The sequence below is a fragment of the Papio anubis genome, chromosome 10, assembly GCF_008728515.1.
Source record: "Papio anubis isolate 15944 chromosome 10, Panubis1.0, whole genome shotgun sequence".
Classification (NCBI taxonomy): Eukaryota; Metazoa; Chordata; class Mammalia; order Primates; family Cercopithecidae; genus Papio; species Papio anubis.
Window position 1 is genome coordinate 22484839 of NC_044985.1, and position 18510 is coordinate 22503348.

At 37.4% G+C, this 18510-nt stretch overlaps 1 protein-coding gene across 1 annotated transcript in view; it reads right to left on the bottom strand.

Moving 5' to 3' along the window:
- Positions 1-328: 328 nt before the first annotated feature.
- Positions 329-18510, bottom strand: part of NXPH2 (neurexophilin 2) — a 118773-nt gene continuing 100591 nt past the window's right edge. Inside the window, exon 2 of the mRNA XM_017946512.2 lies at positions 329-2848. Within this exon, the coding sequence (XP_017802001.1) occupies positions 2105-2848 (744 nt within the window). The 3' untranslated portion in view covers positions 329-2104. The remainder of the gene's footprint in view (positions 2849-18510) is intronic.

Below are 18510 nucleotides of genomic sequence, written 5' to 3' on the forward strand. Positions count from 1 at the left end.
GTTATTTCATGTCAAAACAATAATAATCATAATGGCAGCTCACAAGTAGAGAGTTCTTTCTTACTAGATGCCATGCTATGTACAAAATGTTTTATGTAAGTTATCCTTTCGCCCTGCTTTAAAATCTCCACAGCCAAGCTGCCTATTTAATATGTATCTAAGGGAAACCTTCATGTTCGATTGGTAACACACACACACACACACACACACAGAGAGAGAGACAGAGAGAGAGAGAGAGAGAGAGAGAGAGAGAGAGAGAGAATAAGCCCTTGTGAGGAAAAGAAACAAGGAGAACAGAGTCTTTAAAAAAAACCACCCAGGATTCATGTGACAGATCTAGCAAATTCTTTTTATTTACATAGAAATGTGTACGCATACTTTCTCTATACACAGAAAATTCTAAGTATATATATACATATATGATTCCCACATATTTTACAATAAATAATATTTTACTCTTGTTTCTAGGTGAAAATAAAAAGATGTCTCAAAATATTACTCACCAACCACAAAATTACAAAAACACGTGGTGAACTCAGAGCAAGAACTTCAAGCCTGCATTACCACACACTAAGCCTAGTACAATTTTTACAAAAGACAAAAATTGAACACTGCAGATATTACCAGTAAAAGGAAAGAAATGAAGATACAAAATAGAGAACAGAGCTCTTGGTTTTTTGAACAGTGTGGTAAGACTACTTCTTGTTGTTTAGGACTTATCTTCCTTTAGTCCTCAATTTAATGTTTTACTTTAATTAATATTTTACAATAAGAAGGGAGAAAGAAGTTAACATCTATTGTAAAATGACTGACAATTCCATGAGTGTCCTGAGTTCTAGAAGCCTTTTTCCTGATCAACTAGACACCTCTTTCTGTTATAATTTAATAATCATCCAGTTCTACCATGTAGCATTGCTATTCACCCCCATAGGGAAGATGAGAAGGGCACTGACTATGAAGTGACATTAATTTGGAAGTCATTTCAAAAGTCTGGTAAGCCATGTATCTTGCTTGTCAGTACTTAATAATTAGAAATGTTTAAATATAACTCTCTATTTCCACATAGAGTTTGATCTTTTATTCAAATATTAACTAAATGCAAGGAGAACTTAATCTGGGAGGCTAGAAATAATGAATCCATAATCCTGAAATTTCCTCCCTCCACTTCCCACTTTTGTTTTCTATTCTAGTCTAGGAAACAAGCACTTACTCTCAACTTCAGAGTTGTTCTACACATGTGTAAAGAATCACACTACCGAATGAATTGAATAAAGCTCTAAGCTATAGGATGCATACACATTTTGTCATTTTTTGATTAATCTCACAGCATTTGAATTTATCAGAAGAGTCTAAAAGCATCATGAATTTTGTTGTTGTTGAACAAACTTATTCTCAGATTTGTTTTCCCATTACATCAGTATTCAAACTCAGAAGGGAATCATAAGAATGGTGACCAACACAGGGCTATGTGCTTAAATCACATTCCACGCAACTCTAGCTCAGATGATAAGGAACTTGGTTCCACTGTGGCACTGTAACTTCACACACGAGTTTTGAAACAAATTTTACCCTTTTTTCTCTCATATCAATAACAGCACAGATGGATGGGGAAAAGATAGAAATATAAAAAAAAGTTCCAATGTCAAAAACACAATTCATTTATCAAATACAATCTTTTCCTTTACTGCATCTGCTATTTCTGCGGTAACCTTCCAAAACATATTTCAAAGGCAGGCTCATTTCAAGAGCAATGTTTATCACATGCATAATTTTCTTCCTTCTTGTCACATATTGCTATCATTGATGTTTCTTTCAGAGAAACAATAAGATTTCTAGAACTTAGTCATCTTGCATGAAAGTGATGGTTTCATAAACAATTTAACTTTTTAGATAAAGGTACCTATGATAGAAACAAACAAATCTCACATTTAAAGATGTCTCTTTTTCTTTTTTTAAATTTGAAAACCTGATAGGGAACTATTTGTTCACCGCCATAAACAAAAGGGATCCTTTACCATAAAGAGCTGGGCTTGTTTCTTGGTCATTCTAATCAAATATATATATATACACACACATATCCCTCATTTCTACCACAACAGGAAGGTCAGCCGGAAGATAAGTATGGGGTCTCACTATGGTAATTGTAGTCAGGGCACACCTTTTGCACGAGTTTATAATCAACACTGTAAAAGGCAATGTAAATGCAAATGACCTTGAAGGGCTTGGAGCACAACCAAGACACATGGCTCTGAGTCTGCTCCTGGTAGCAGATCTTGGATGGGTCAAAGTTGCACAGGGCGGTCTTTTTCGCCCGATCTGTTTTTTCATACTCAATGCGACAATTGAAAGATTTAGATTCCTTGGTCTCCAAGGTAGACTGGGGGGAAACTTCAAATTCCACCACCTTGGAGGGTGGTACCAAGCTCACTGAAACATTGCCCAGGCCTGTTGAATTATGTCGGAAATACACACTGAAGGTTCCATTTCCATGGTCAACAATTTTCCCTGTGATGAGGAGATTGAGTTTGACAGTTTTAATGTTGGAATGAAAGTCACCCCATCCAAACATTTTCTTAAATTTTCCTGTTTTCACTATTGGCCTCCGTTTAGTTCTTGCCAATGGCTCCTGAACCTCCGTGATGTTGGCCAGCCAATCCCAAAAGTTTTCCATGCTGTCTGCATACGCCATGGGGCCGGGCTTGGGCACCGGAGACTGTTTAACAAACAGGCGCAGGGGACTGATGATCCTTGAGTGCACCACGTTGCCGACCAAGGTCCCTGGAGCATCTTTGTCTTCCCAATCCAGCCCCTCCGTGGCATGTACCACTTCCTTGCTGTCACAAAATAGCTGTTCGAAAAGAAGAAAGAGAAATAAACTTTAGGTTAATACCGTGACTGCGCACTCAAACTGAAATCAAACCGCAAGGGAAATTCTTTCAATATTATTTAGATTCTTATTCGACAGCATTTCACACACACACAGCCGGGCTCAACAGTGTAACAAGATGAGCATTTAATTCAAGCAATGGAAAACCGTGAATATGAAAATTAAAAAAGGTGATGTTAAGAACAAAGTATTTCATTTTAATGGGTTGATGTGGTTTTAGTCTCTGTTTCCTGATCTTCACAATGCTAATTTTCCAGTTTGGGGGAAGAGTATATTTTGACTTCTCGTTTGATATAATCATTAAATTGTCAACTCTTTTCTTTCAGGTAGAAGACAAAAATAGAATGCTGAAGGTATCTACCAAGGAGCTAAAAACTGTCAATGATATTGATAAGTCTTTTAAGTATATTTGGAAATATTAAGGTGATTATTATGTTCAAAGGCTTATAACATGTAATTTCATAGCTCTTTATATAATTTCGTCTCAAACTCTGTAACAAAAAAAAGGCATGTGATGAGGATTAGAAAGTTCTACAAAATTTTTAGTTGAAAAAATATAAGTAAAAATTTAGTTGCCTTTATAGAAACAGAAAGTAATGTAGAGAGGTATATTTTGAATTAATAGGTTGTATAGGATTTAATAAATTTTATTACAACTGAATTATATCCTAAAATAATTGCTAAGAAATGTCATGTGCATGTGGTTTATGGGTTTCTCAGTATTTTGGTTCAAATAATAGCCACTGAAACATAAGACTTTATTTGCATTTGATTTTTCTTTTTCTTCTTTTTATAGTACAAGAGTCCCCATGTTTACTAAAAATAATTTAGTTAAGTAGATACGGATTTTAAGGGACAGAATAATTATATATGATGCTGTTGCATGGAGTGAATATTTATGGGTGATTTATAAAAAGTCTGGAAAATAGAGGTTTCTAGTGGAAACACAGCCTCTTATCTCTAACAGCACAAACTACTCTTGTAATGATTCTCCGGAAAACTGTCAGCATGATGAAATGGGTGAGGAAAGAAAAGAGGCTGTGTTTATGTCCTTTCTCTAGCCCTTTCAAACTTGGCAAAGCACTTGGTAAAAATGGTTTCAGATTATTCCCAAAATTATTGCTTTCAGTCCAATTTTGAAAATTAATGAAAGACACAGCCTGATTATAAATACAGCATTTGACTAGATGGCATAGTTTGATAACATAAGGTTATCTATTGCATGTTCATAAAAGTTTAGAAGCTTAAATCCTAACAGGGCTTTGTGAAAAGTATTTTCACCTATGTCTAGTCCCCAAATCACTTTAGGAATCCAAGGACTCAAAAGGTATAGCTAGGTTTCTTGAAAATTATTTTTTACTTTGGTAAGGATGGGAGGGTGCTACAACATATACTTCTCCCTTTGGTTAATTTCCTGGAAGCTTTTCTTCCTCATTTCTGGAGTTTAAAAAAATTCTGAACAAGTTGGTATGATGCATATTCTTACATTTTGAGAACCTAAATCCATATGGCCTCTTCTTAGGGGCTTATACACCCTGAATTGATACTCCTTTCTCTCTCCTGGTGTTGAAAGGCTGTCAGATTCCCCAGGGAAAGAGGGATCATTACTCTGGATTTCTGGCTGAAAGTATTTCTGATACTGTAACTACAGTTTTCTGATTTTGCACACTTTTTTTTCTCTTTTATTGGTATACAATATTTTACATATTTATGGGGGTACATGTGAGTATTTGATACATGCATAAAATGTGTAATGATTAAGTTAGAGTATTTAGGGTATACATCATCTCAAGTATCACTAGTATGTATTGGGAACATTTCAAGTCCTTCAAGCTACTTTAAAATATACAACATGTTGTTGTTAACTATAGTATAGTCACCCTACACTGCTGTTGAACATGAGAACTTGTTTTATTTTATTTTAAAAAATGGGATTAATTTTTTTTTTGGTAGAGATGGGGTCTCAGTTTGATGCCCAGGTGGTCTCAAGCTGCTGGCCTCAAGTGATCCTCCTGCCTTGTCCTTCCTAAATGTTGGGATTACAGGTATGAGCCACTGTGCCTGGACTAGAACTTATTTCTTCTATCTAACTATGTTTGTACTCATCCATCAATCTCTCTTCATTTCACCCACCCCACCCTCAAATGCTTCCCAACCTCTGGTACTATCAAAATCCTCTATTTCTACGAGATCAAGTTTTTAGCTCTTACAGATGGGTGAGAATATGTGTTTGTCTCATTTCACTTAACATAATGACTTCCAGTTCCTTGAATACTATTTATTTATTTATTTTTAGAGACAGGATATCACTTTGTCACCCAGGCTGGAGGCATAATCATAGCTCACTGCAACCTCAAACTCCTGAGCTCAAATGATTCTCCCTCCTCAGCCTCCAGAATAGCTAGGAATACAGGTGCACACCACCATCCCTGGCATACACATACACACACACACACACACACACACACACACACACACACATATATGTATTTTAGACAGTCTCGCTCTATCACCCAGGCTGGGGTGGAGGGGTGCAATCTCAGCTTATTACAATCCCCACCTCCCGGGTTTAAGAAATTCTTGCACATCAGCCTCCCGAGTAGCTGGGATAACAGGCATGCGCCAACATGCCTGACTAGTTTTTGTGTTTTTAGTGGAGACAGGGTCTCACCACGTTGGCCAGGCTGGTCTCAAACTCCTGGCCTCAAATGATCTGCCTGCCTCGGCCTCCCAAAGTGTCAGGATTACAGGCGTGAACCACTGCTCGGCTTAATTTTTTATTTTTATACAGATGAGGTCTTGCTATGTTGCCCAGGCTGGTCTTGAATTCCAGCCTCAAGTGATCCTCCTACCTTGGCCTCTCAAAGTGTTGGGATTACAGGAGTGAACCATCACGTCCAGTCCCTTGAACACTCTTACTCATGATGTGCACAAACTTCATTCCAATCATTTGGTAATAGTCCATGGAGCTCAACACCCAGACTCTGCTTCCGACTTGAGTTTCCTGAGAATGGAGACAGCCTGGTCCAAGTGACCTGTCTCAGCATCTCTCCAGAAAGAGGGCCAAGGATGCATAGGCAGATAAGAAGCTCTTGCTGATCAAGGTCCAATTTCTCTTCTGTGATTGTGATTCTTGCTGCCCATAGTCTACTACCTATTTTTCACCTGTTTCCAGTATTTCATGAGATTCACCATGCTTGGTAAATGCTTACAGACACATCTACCATTTGCGGAACATCTGGCTTACAAGAAATGCTCCTTAGTTCCCAATCTCTACTCCTTGATTTGGTACAGCTTCTGAGCTTCTTCCCTTACTCTCACCTTCCTTCTTCTATTTCATGGGAGAGAGCCCTTCTGACATTTTCCCCTTTAAGCTTGCTTTTAAAAATACGTCTTCATTCTTACCTTTATGTATCATAATATCAATTACTTTATTACAAATACCATGATACTTTATCAGCAGAACTAAAATACATTTTTCATTCAAAAAAAATTTTTTTCAACCAGAAGTATAAAAATACTCCTTTATCAATAGCAATGTGCCCTCTTTTTCTTTAAAGTGTTTGTTTTATGTTACGTGTTTCCCTAAACTTTTTTTCTGCCTGGTTCATTTTTCTTGTTTTAGTGCTATGCCTAATTTTCTCCTCACTTTCCCATTACTGAAAAACCAATAAGAATTGAGCCCATCATTCAACAACCAGTAAGTTTCGCAATCATGTAGTCTTAGCTGATCTTGGTGCACTTTCAAATATATGACAGACACCGATACCTTAAGAGATCCTTCTCTTATCTCTAGGACTTCCATCGTGATGGTTCTGAGATTACTCAATAATAATAATAATAATAGTAATAGTAATAATAATAGTAAAAATAATAACAATCGGCCATTACTGAGACATTTTCAAAGATCTCAACACTTTTCTGGTAGCAGTTTATGTTGTAAGAGGACTTGACCCAAATATATGTGACTCTCTTAAAAAAAAATGAAAGTAGAAAACATTCTAAGCTTATCAAACAGATAAATTGAGTGTCATTATTTGCTTTTACAAAAGTTGTTTTATTCTTTGGAAAAGGTTCTCTATATGAGAATTTGAAATGAAATTAGATTTCTAAAAAAAATTCATTCTAACACACTACTGTTCAGGTCCAAACCTGCTCAAGGAGCCCTTGATTTTAAGATTAGTCTATACAATAAAAAATAATAAAAATTAGCTAATGGCAAAGATATGTAATGTTTCTCTCTTCCAGTGACAGCATGCACTGGCAGTGCCTTAGATAAAAAGTACATATATATATATATATATATATATATATATATATAAATCTATATAAAGCCCTTATTTTTTTTTTAAATTTGACTTTCCTTAGAGCATCATATTTCTAGCTTGTTTTGACAACAACATTAGCCAAGTTGGAAAAACTGTGTACAACCTCTTCTGCTTATTACTTTAAAATGCACGGACAGTTCTCACAAGTGCAGACTTCCAAATCTAAACCCAAATCTCAAAAAGTTATCTGACAGTGATTTACCGGTAGAAGAATATAATTTAAAGGGCAAGTATATTTCTCTATGTCATTTAAAAGCTGACAATTTTATCTCCCCGCCCAACTTTCAGCCTTGGTGTAACTTGTTCAGCCTTCCTCTTGTTATAAATCACCACTTTATAACATCACTGCTGAGAGCTCAGGCACACTTTTCTACACCAGGTCTACCTAGATGATTATATGACCTAAGTCCCCAGTCCACATGCTCAACATGAAGACCTAATCAGAAGATTGGAGGCTGATGAGCCACAACCCTGCCCACCTCCCCACTGCTTACCCATATATTCCCAATGGGGAAGCAACCTGATATGATGGAAAAGAGCATAGGATTTATTGCCTAATGGCATCATCACCCCTTGCTCAAGTGTATGATTTGAACCTCAGTTTTCTCACCTATATCTCCTTTGCTGGTTGTAGGGACTAAAAGAATGGATGGAAATTACTGGGCCTATTCCTTGGCAAAAGGCATTCAATGACTGATGGCTCTTCCGTGGTCCAATGGATAATCTCGTGCCTCTTACTCAAGAAGAGTCTCCAAAGGTTTCTATGAATTCTCAAGCCTCCAGGGAAACTGATTAATGGTTAATTGAGCAACTTGTTCAGTGCCATGTGATAAATTAATGACCAAGTAGAAATCCACCCTCTCAACCCCAGAACATCAATCGAATGTTTCCTTGTTTCTAGTCTTACTGGCATCTGAGTCACATCCAAATCCCAGGTGAGTGCTCTTTGCCAACAAAATGTGTTTATAGATCTTTGATTCCAATCTAGTATATGAGTCAGCAAAGGGAGCTGAGAATATAAAGTGTCTGGCAGGTGTCCTCGTTCCTGAACAGACAATTTCTGTGATACAACATGCTGGGAGTCTGAATCTGTTGGTAATCCACTCTGTCCAAGGCAAGACTGTTAAATGTTATCTACAAAACAGATAGCTGTATATTCCTGGTTACTTTTGTATTTGCTGGGGCTCTTCCTGCTAATTTCAGTATCCCTGCTGTATTTTCCCCCATCATATTATAATAATAATGCAAAAACATTTAACCTCAAGCATAAAACAGAGTTTTAAAAAGGGGAAGAAAGAAAAATTGCTATGCTTTATCTGTTTGAACATTCCTTGATTTCAACACATTTATCAAAGCTTAAGTAATTTATGTCTTGGCAGGGTGTATCAATTTCACAAAGCACACACATTAGCTAGATACAATGATATCATATTAGCTTTTTCTGCATCTTACAGAAGAGCTCAAAAAGATTAATACATGCACAAGCCTTCATCAATTAAATGAAGCAGGTGGAAGGAAGGGAGTAGAGGAATAAGACTGTATTTCATTTTGGTTCTTTTGTTTTTAGGGGGGAAAAGCTGGCAGGTTCAAATCATTCATCATAACAAGCTAAAGTTGAATTTTACTGATAATTAAATGCATTTTTTCCCCAAGAGGCAGAGAAGCTGCAATGAATTTTATAGTAGCAGATGTGAGAACTGTCACAAATTATGGAAATAATTTATAAACTAAAAAGCATCTTCCTCTGCAAACATTATATCAGAAGAGACTTTTTAAACTGTATTCACTATGTATTTTGTAATAAACATTTTTATTTTGGAATAATTTTAGTTTACAGAAAAGCTGCATAATACAAACAGTTCCCATAGACCCTGCACCCACATACTGCACTCAGTATCCCCTACCGTTAGCATCTAATACTAGAGTATATTTGCCACAGCTATTAAACCAATATTGACACTAACTAAAGTTCATACTTTAATTGGGTCTCCTTAGCTTTTCTTTAATGTCTTTTATTTGCTCCAGCATCCTGTGCAGGATCCCACATTAAATTTGGTCATCACCAATTCTTAGGTTACAAAGATTCTCAACTTGTCTTGGTTACAAGTTTCTCAGACTTTCCTTGTTTTGGATGAACTTAAATGTTTTCTGAAGTACTTGGCAGATATTTTGTAGAATAGCCTTCAGTTTGACTTTATTCTATATTTTTCTCATGATTACACTAGGGATAGGGGTTTTGAGGAGGAAACACACAGAGGTAAGGTGCTGCTTTCATCACTCCCTCTCAAGGGTACATGCTAAGCAACTTATCACTGTGACATGTCACTGTAATGTTTATCTTGATCTGGCTGAGGTAGAGCAATGTATTTTTTTAAGGTTTTGCTTTCAGAATTCTCATAAGTGTTGCAGATTGTTGTTATCATAACTTTAGTTGAAATTACCTTTAATTCAGTGGCACTTGGTTTAGGATTTTTTTTTTTTTAAAGTCAGAAGCTACAATATGTCAATTTAGAACTCTTTACAGTATCACTGAATTATCTAAAATAACCTCAGAGTTGTTTAGGAATTTACAGACTATTTCTAAATTATTCTAGTAATTTTACATGCTATTAATGTGTCTGTCATCACTATTATTCATATCACTATTTTATTTTTATTTAATATGAATGCCTTAAAAATTGCTTTGATAATTGATAGCTCTATAAAAAAGAGCTTATTCTATGAATATCTTATGTAGAATTAGAATTACTTGCTGACTAGATTAGAATCAAATATCCCTTCTCAGTTTAGGAACCTGCCCATTTTACTTTATTCTACACATTCAGTGAGAAAGGATCAATCTTTAGGTGTGGCTTTCTTTGTAGGTCAACTTGTTTACCAAAGGGAAGGGAGCTAACGAAAGAAACCATCACTAAGGATGATTCTATATTTAGTGCTCTGGGTGGTGCAGGGACACAAACACTACTTGGTTTCCTCTGGGTTTTATGACAGTCAGATATTTTCCACGTTTGTAGGATAACCCTCTCCTACAGGTTCATCATCATGATAGCTCTGCTTCTTCTCTGGAGCTATATGTTGGGCTGAATCCTGAACCGCAAGGGGAAAAGATTTCTCTACGCTCAGTGAATAATGAAAACTAAACAAAAAGCATTTAAAACTTTGAGCTTCTGGGGTTCAAATTTCATTTAATATAAATCATGCCTTTATTAGAACAGTCCAAATAGGTGGTACTTTTATTACTTACAGAGACACCAAGGGAAGAGATATTGCCACCACCTTTGCTGTCCTAGGCCAGTGTTTAACAAGTCTAAACGACAAGTCTATTAGCACATATTGACTCTTCACTTACGTGGCACTGGGGGAGTAGGAGAGGCCTGAATTTTTTATTTTATTTTTATTTTTGAGACGGAGTTTTGCTCTGTCGCCCAAGCTGGAGTGCAGTGGTGCGATCTCGGCTAACCGCAACCTCTGCCTCCTGGGTTCAAGCGATTCTCCTGTCTCAGCCTCCCGAGTAGCTGGGATTACAGACATTTGCCACCACGCCTGGCTAATTTTGTATTTTTACTAGAGATGAGGTTTCTCCATGTTGTTCAGGCTGGCCTTGAACTCCCAACCTCAGGCCTGATCCACCCGCCTTGGCTTCCCAAAGTGCTGGGATTATAGGCGTGAGCCACCGTGCTGGGCAGAGGCCTGAATATATGCCCTTTCTGACTCAGCAAGAAGAGACTAGGTTGACGTTAACACAACCTATTTAAGAAAATGGAAAGCATCGATCAGTTTAGAAATATTTTCACAAAAATGCTATTTTATTTTTGCAGGATTAAGTTTATTGCTTCACTGAATTTGCCTATGCCTGCAATCACAGGAATGCTATTGTATTCTACCATTGTACTGGCAAGTCACTGGACTGAGAAGAAAAAGTGGAGTGTCCCGATCGAATCAGTGCATTGCAGAAAAAAAATCTATCACTGCGCCCCCCAGTGGCTGAATTTACCCAATCAGAAAAATTGTCCCAAGAGCAAAGAAATGAATGAGAAAAGGAGGGGCAATGAAGTCAATCAGGACAAGCAGGGAAGAGCAAGAGACAGGAACAGTAGTGCTTTGATTTATTAGAAGCACTTGGGGTCAGGAGCATAAAAATGGATAATGGGTGCTGTAACTTAATCATCCCAGCACGCTGTGCAAGCCACATTTCCTCTCTGAGCTTGGTTTTCTTAGTAGTAAAATGGTGAAAAGCACAAGACAGGGTTGCACTTCAAAGAGATGAAGGAGGCTGCAAAGTGGAAAGTGAATTAGAGTGAGGCTGGTCTACAGGCAGGAATACATGTAAGGAGGTGAATACTGCACCACAGAGAAGTGAGGAGACCCTTGACCAGGTTCACAAACGCATGCGTTCATTTTTTTAAACACTTATTTGACACACACTTTTCAAACATATTTCAGGAGCCCACATTGTGGTGTAGGCACTGAGAGTACACTACTGAGCAGGACAGACATAGGTCCTGTCTTCAGACAATTTGCAGACAGCAAGGGGGTGAAGTAATTCACCTAGTCATAGTTCTCATAAGGTCCCATCTCTTGTTCTCTCTCTCTTTATATATATATACATCTCAGTATATCAGAAGGTGGAAATGCTAATCCTAATTAAGGGAACAGGGTAAGCAACAGGGCAGGGAGTGAACAGAATTAAGCAATTAATATCTTTATTTGGATGAGTGAAATGAAATCCAGGACTTACTGGTTGATAGTTGATAAAGAATGAATTTGTGACAAGAAAACCAATCGATCTTGGAATTTATACGCCTTTATCTCTGGTTCTGAATTGTGTATTGATTTGTTCATAATTACTAATGAGAGTGTGATAACATTGTAAGACAATACTTATAATTTTTCCTAGTGAAAGGTTAACTTGGTGACTATTTTCATGAGCATAAACAGGCTCCGATGTTCAGTCTATGCTGAATTCCTGACTTGCAGCTACCAGCTGCAGTGCTTGGAAGTGATGACCTCAGGAGGCCTGGCCTTTCACCCTTTGACCTTCAAAGATCTTTTGAAAACGCATAAGGTGCGGTCTTGTGTTCTGGGACAGTCAGCCCTTTGTCATGATTATGCTATAACCCTCTTTTATATAATCAATATAATATATATTAATGTTACTTGATAATTAGGTAACTATGCTCTGGATTAAAAAGAATACTCTGAAACAATACAGAGTTGTCTTTATTTTTATAGGTGTGTTAAAAATATGCTAACAGACAATAAATGTAGGTAACATCCATGGTTTTCACAGGGATAACTGATTGCTCTAAATGAAAGGCAAAGCAAAACAACCTAATTTCCCCCCATAATCATAAAATTGAAGAGGCATCCATACTTTAAGAGATTGTTTTCAGATTTCTGTGTTTTAACTCAATATAAAATATTTATATCTTTACTTGCTATAACATATATAATATTAAGCACTTGCTATAACATATGTAATACACAATGCATAGATTGCATAGATCTCCTACCACTAAGAAGGAATGTTGTAACTATCTTATAGTGCACCAAAAATATGTAGTCCTCTACTTATAAAAGAAGAAAATTTTGACTTTCCAGAACTAAGTTGAATGAGCTGAATACTCCAAATGTGTGGATTTGCAACAAGCTGGGAGAGAGAGTTGGCTTCTCCTTGATAATAGGACTGGCATATGCTACTAGAGAAAATTTCATACAGATCTGTACAAATATTTTTTAAGGGCAGCTGGTTTATCGGTCTTGGATACCCTGTAAGTATTTATTATTGTTGTTTCAGAATGATGACCATTGCTAAGTGCAAGTTTGGAAGAATAAGTGGTTTTCTGAATGGATTTGTTCATGGTGTTGTTAACGATGGGATCTATATTGGTGGTCATTAATGATTTCACTGGGGTTACTAGTTTAAGCCAAGAACCCCAAAGTGACCGCTGTTATACAATCTAGAGGTGGCTTACAGATCCCTTTACAGTTGAAGAATTATAGAATGAATAATAAAAGGTGGTTCAAAGCCTCATTTGGGTTGCTTACATATAGCTTATATAGTTAGATTGCTTTGACAGTACTGTTCTATATCCTGCAGCTAAACTAAAATGACAAGCTGCTCAACAGAAAAAAGAACAACAACAGAAAAAAACCCAAAACCCTGCATGATCAATTTCATGGGCATCCCATTTGAATATAACAAAGAAAATATATAATTAATGATCAAATTAAGCATACCATTGAATTTATTGCTTGTAAGCAAATCTTGGAAAGCATTTCTCTGGGTAGAAATTTTGCAGAATGTCATCCCTGCTGACAAAACAGGAACATGCATCTGCTGGACAGCATACAATGCTATATTGATGATTAGTAGTATGGCTTGCCCTAGAGTCATATTTCTGGTGCTCTATTACAGAACTGTCACAGTAGATTAAAAGAAGAATGACAAAAAAAGGAATGAAAAATGATAGAATCAAACATATATCAATGTACTAATTATACCTATTAATATTTTGTGGCATAATGTGGCATTGTTCCAAAATTCATTTTGTAAGTTGAAAAACAAATGATTGCTTAGGAGAAGAAAGCTAAACACTGGACATCCTTTTTGCTGAGAGTGGCAAATTCATTTTACCTTCCAGATATCTTTTAATAGCTACCCTTTACATTTTTCTAAATTGATACAGGAACTAACAGGAAACATAAATGTGAAGACAGAAATCTTAGCAGTAAGAGCCAAAAAAACTAGATTGCAATGCTTGGCAGTAGTTTTATTGCTAAGGTTAAATATGGCAATTCTTATTTTATCTTGATGACAGTAATCTGAAAAATCAGTGACACAAGCCTCTGCAAAAAAAATCAGTACACACACACACACACGCACAGGTGCATACACACACTAGACACACAGAAATATCATGTGTGCATGCACATACCATAGTTCTCTGTAAACATTTAGGAGGATAGTGTCAAAGAAAACTTAGGTTTTATTTTGTATTAGAAAGCTGAATTAAAAGAGCTCTTTAACAAATTATGAATGGGCTGGAAACAAATTTTAAAGATGCTTTGTTGGAAGGGGCTGCTAAATATGATACGGCCGTGTGTCCTGAGTTGAAAAGGGTCAGATCACAGTCTCAATACAAGTTTTGCAAAGTCAAACTAGATTTTGATAATGTAGTAGATTGAAACATTCCTTTTGTTGCTAAGGAGTAAGTGACTCAGCATGGCAAGTGGCACTGTCCACATTCGTCATTCAAGTTTTCAATGAGAGACATGAGCTTCACGTGATGGGAACACATAAATACTTCTTTTTTTTTTTTTTTTTTTTTTTTGAGACGGAGTCTCGCGCTGTGTCACCCAGGCTGGAGTGCAGTGGCGATCTCGGCTCACTGCAAGCTCCGCCTCCCAGGTTCACGCCATTCTCCTGCCTCAGCCTCTGAGTAGCTGGGACTACAGGCGCCCGCCACCACGCCCGGCTAGTTTTTTGTATTTTTAGTAGAGACGGGGTTTCACCATGTTAGCCAGGATGGTCTCGATCTCCTGACCTCGTGATCCACCCGCCTCGGCCTCCCAAAGTGCTGGGATTACAGGCTTGAGCCACCGCGCCCGGCGGGAACACATAAATACTTCTGAAATAGAATGGCCTGGGAGAGATATCATGAATCTGTGTCTTGACTGCTAAAAGTTGGCATTTAAAAAGGGAAGTTGCAATGGAGGGAAGAACAGTCAAATGAGGAGTAGTAATGCCAGATTATTCTATTTCCATGCCAGTTTAGGCAGAGTTTCAGTGAGGGATGAGGAGACATATACAGGGGAGGAAGAAGACACAGGCGGGTGTAGGTTTGGAAAAATGACTTTGTGTATGCTTTGTATTTTACTATCAAATCCATTTCATATTTCAGTCTTCAGGTACCATTAATTTGGCAATTAACACATACTTACTCACTGTGATGGTGAATTTTATGCGTCCACTTGGCTAGGCTATAGTATTCAGTTAACCAAACACTAATCTAGGTGTTACCATGAAGGGATTTTGTACATATGATTTGTATCTACAATCAGTCCACTTTTTGTTGTTGTTGTGTTTATTCGGGACATTAGCATTTATTTATTGGTTACATTCTTTCACCAAGCATGACATTTGTTAATTTAAAATAAATTTTCCAACTGTCTTAGATACATAGTACAGTATTTCACTTAAATGTAAATACTCACAGTGTATTGGAGATTTTTTACAAGATCCTATGTAAATATTCTACTTCATTATGATCCAATATAAATATGTTTTTTAAGTTCAGTGACAGTTTACAAACTATAAAATATCTACTAAAAATATAAAGGCCTATTACTTGTGCATTTGAAACTGATAATTGTGTTAAAAGTATTTTTGCAAAGCCGGGCGCGGTGGCTCAAGCCTGTAATCCCAGCACTTTGGGAGGCTGAGACGGGCGGATCACAAGGTCAGGAGATCGAGACCATCCTGGCTAACATGGTGAAACCCCGTCTCTCCTAAAAAAAATACAAAAAACTAGCCGGGCGAGGTGGCGGGCGCCTGTGGTCCCAGCTACTCCGGAGGCTGAGGCAGGAGAATGGCGTAAACCCGGGAGGCGGAGCTTGCAGTGAGCTGAGAGCCGGCCACTCCACCCCCGGCGGGGCGAAACAACCAAACACCTCCTAAAAAAAAAAAAAAAAAAAGTATTTTTGCAGTAATCATTCCTGACATTTCTAATGAGAATTACAGAGCCTTTACAAATAACTTCATTTGATTCTTACACGTACTTGGTGAGGTATGTAGGGCAGGAAATAGCCTTAGAGAGGTTAAGTGGCTTGTCCAAGGTCCAAGTATTGAGAGGTAGCAATAAATTTAGGAATCCGGTTTTTGTATGAGGCCATTGTGCTTTCTATAGTAATACTCTAATGGACTCAACACCAAAAACAAACAAAACAAAACAAAAAGTCAAACGACAAAAAAAGAAAAAAAAACTGATTAATATATTTGCCTTATGAATAAAAAACAATTTTTCTCATTATAAAGTAAAAAGTTTGTTCTAGAAAATGAAACTAAGAAAACAGAAAAATTAAAGTCTGATAACTGTTAACATTTCAATATTTAATTCATATTTTCTCTCTGTGTAATATAAATGATCTATATTTTATATATAATCTTTAATTATTTTTAAGGACAATATACTGTATTTAGTTGCATAATAGTTCAAACACTCTGGAAAAAAGATCTTGCAGTCACTACAAGTAAAATCTAAATCCAAATCAGGGTCAATTTTATCCAGACCTCCTCCCGAAATCCTGGATGACACTTTTCTGTTTCAGCATTTGCCATCCAAGTCCAGATCAGAAGGAACCGGGACTGTTCAGGGCAGGAGCAAACTCATTGTCCTCTGGACCTGCTGGGGTGGCTGCCCTGCCGTCTTAGCCCAAGAGTCCCCTTTTACATCCATGGCTCTGCCCTCAGAGTCATGCTTCCTTCATTTCTTCCCTTCTCTGTCCCCCTCAGTCCAGGCTGGCAATATTACTGGCAGTATAAAATTCTCAAAACATTTTCAGTCTCCGGTGAAATTCATGGGAGTTCAACCCGTCAACAAGAGGGGCCGCCACACATCTTTACTGGATACCTACATCTCTATTCCTGGTTTCTGCTGAGATGACAGATTGCATCCACGTGTCTTTGGCAAAAGTTGCCCAGCCACATCTTTGGTGTCTTCTCCAGATCAATCAGTTGATTTTAAGTTAAAAAGGTTATTCTTGATTATTGGGGTTGGCCTTATCCAATCAGTTAGAATGCCTTAAAAGCAAAACTAAGGTTTCCTTGAAAAAGATGAAATTGTGCCTCAAGATGGCAGCATAAACTCCTGCCCAAGAATTCCCAGCTTGCTGATCTGCCTATGGATTTTGAACTTGCCAGTTCCTGTAATCATGTGAGCCAATTCCTTGAAATACAGCTCTTGAGATATCTACCTCTCTATCTTACTGGTTCTGTGTCTCTGGAGAGCCTGTTTGATTTTAATAGATATGCTCATGTGTAAATATCTTATTTTCATAACTCGATTATGCCTCTTGCTTTCTTGTGTCCTCCACAGAACCTACTTATAGATTCTCCTTGACTTACCATGGGGTTATGTCCCCATAAACTCAATTTAAGTTGAAAATATCATAAATTGAAAATGCATTTAATACGCCTAACCTACTAATCATCATAGCTTAGCCTAATCTACCTTAAATGTGCTCAGAACACTTACTTTAGTTGGGCAACTACAGCTGGGCAAAGTCATCTCACACAAAGCCTATTTTATAATAAAGTGTTGAATATCTTATGTAATTTATTGATGTTCTACTAAATGCTTATTGCTTTCACACCACTATAAAGTTGAAAAAAAATCCTAAGTTGAACCATAGTAAGCTGGGGACAATCTATATAGTGTTACTCAATGGTGACTTAATCACAGGTTTGGACTCAGGGCCAAGTATCTCTCCATGCTGCTCCCAGAGTAAACCATCAAAGTATAGGTCACCATGCTTATCACATTGTTTATTATTATCATTTTTGTTTTTTGACTTGGTTTTTCTTCTTGTATATTCGTTGATGACTGCTACTTGATCTTACTCATCGTATGTCTCTAGACCCTATAATAGTGTCTGATTCACAATAAGTACCTAATAAAAATTGAAAAACTAAATCTGACTGGCAGTGTGTAACTTCCTGGACCTCTCACAGCTTTTTTATTTCCTTACACTTAGACTACTTTGGGAAATGTTTTAAATCCTAATTAAAATTTAGTCAATAAAGCAGTCAACCAGGAAATATAATGGAAATGAGGGGCGTTTTTCCTGGCGTCTGGAATTATTTCAGGAGATGAAAATCAAAGTGTTTTCTACTTCTCTGGCGATCTCCTGGTGGTCTTCTTTCCCTTCTCTCCCACCAGCAACCTCTTCCCATACCTGTCTCAGAAGTCCTGGAAAAGGTTCAACAGGACTGTCCTGGAATTAGGAGATGGTCCAGACTACAGGAAGAGACACAGTCTCTCTCTTGCCGTCATTTCATGTTAATCTTCACCCATTAGGAATTTGGCCCAGTAAATTTTCTGAAATGCAAATTTAGCGGTGAGACATCTCTTTTGTTTTTTGTTTTTGGAAACGGAGTCTTGCTCTGTTGCCTAGGCAGGAATGCAATGGCATGATCTCAGGTCACTGCAACTTCCACCTCCCGGGTTCAAGCCATTCTCCTGTCTTAGCCTCCTGAATAGCTGGGATTACAGGTGCATGCCACCACGCCTGACT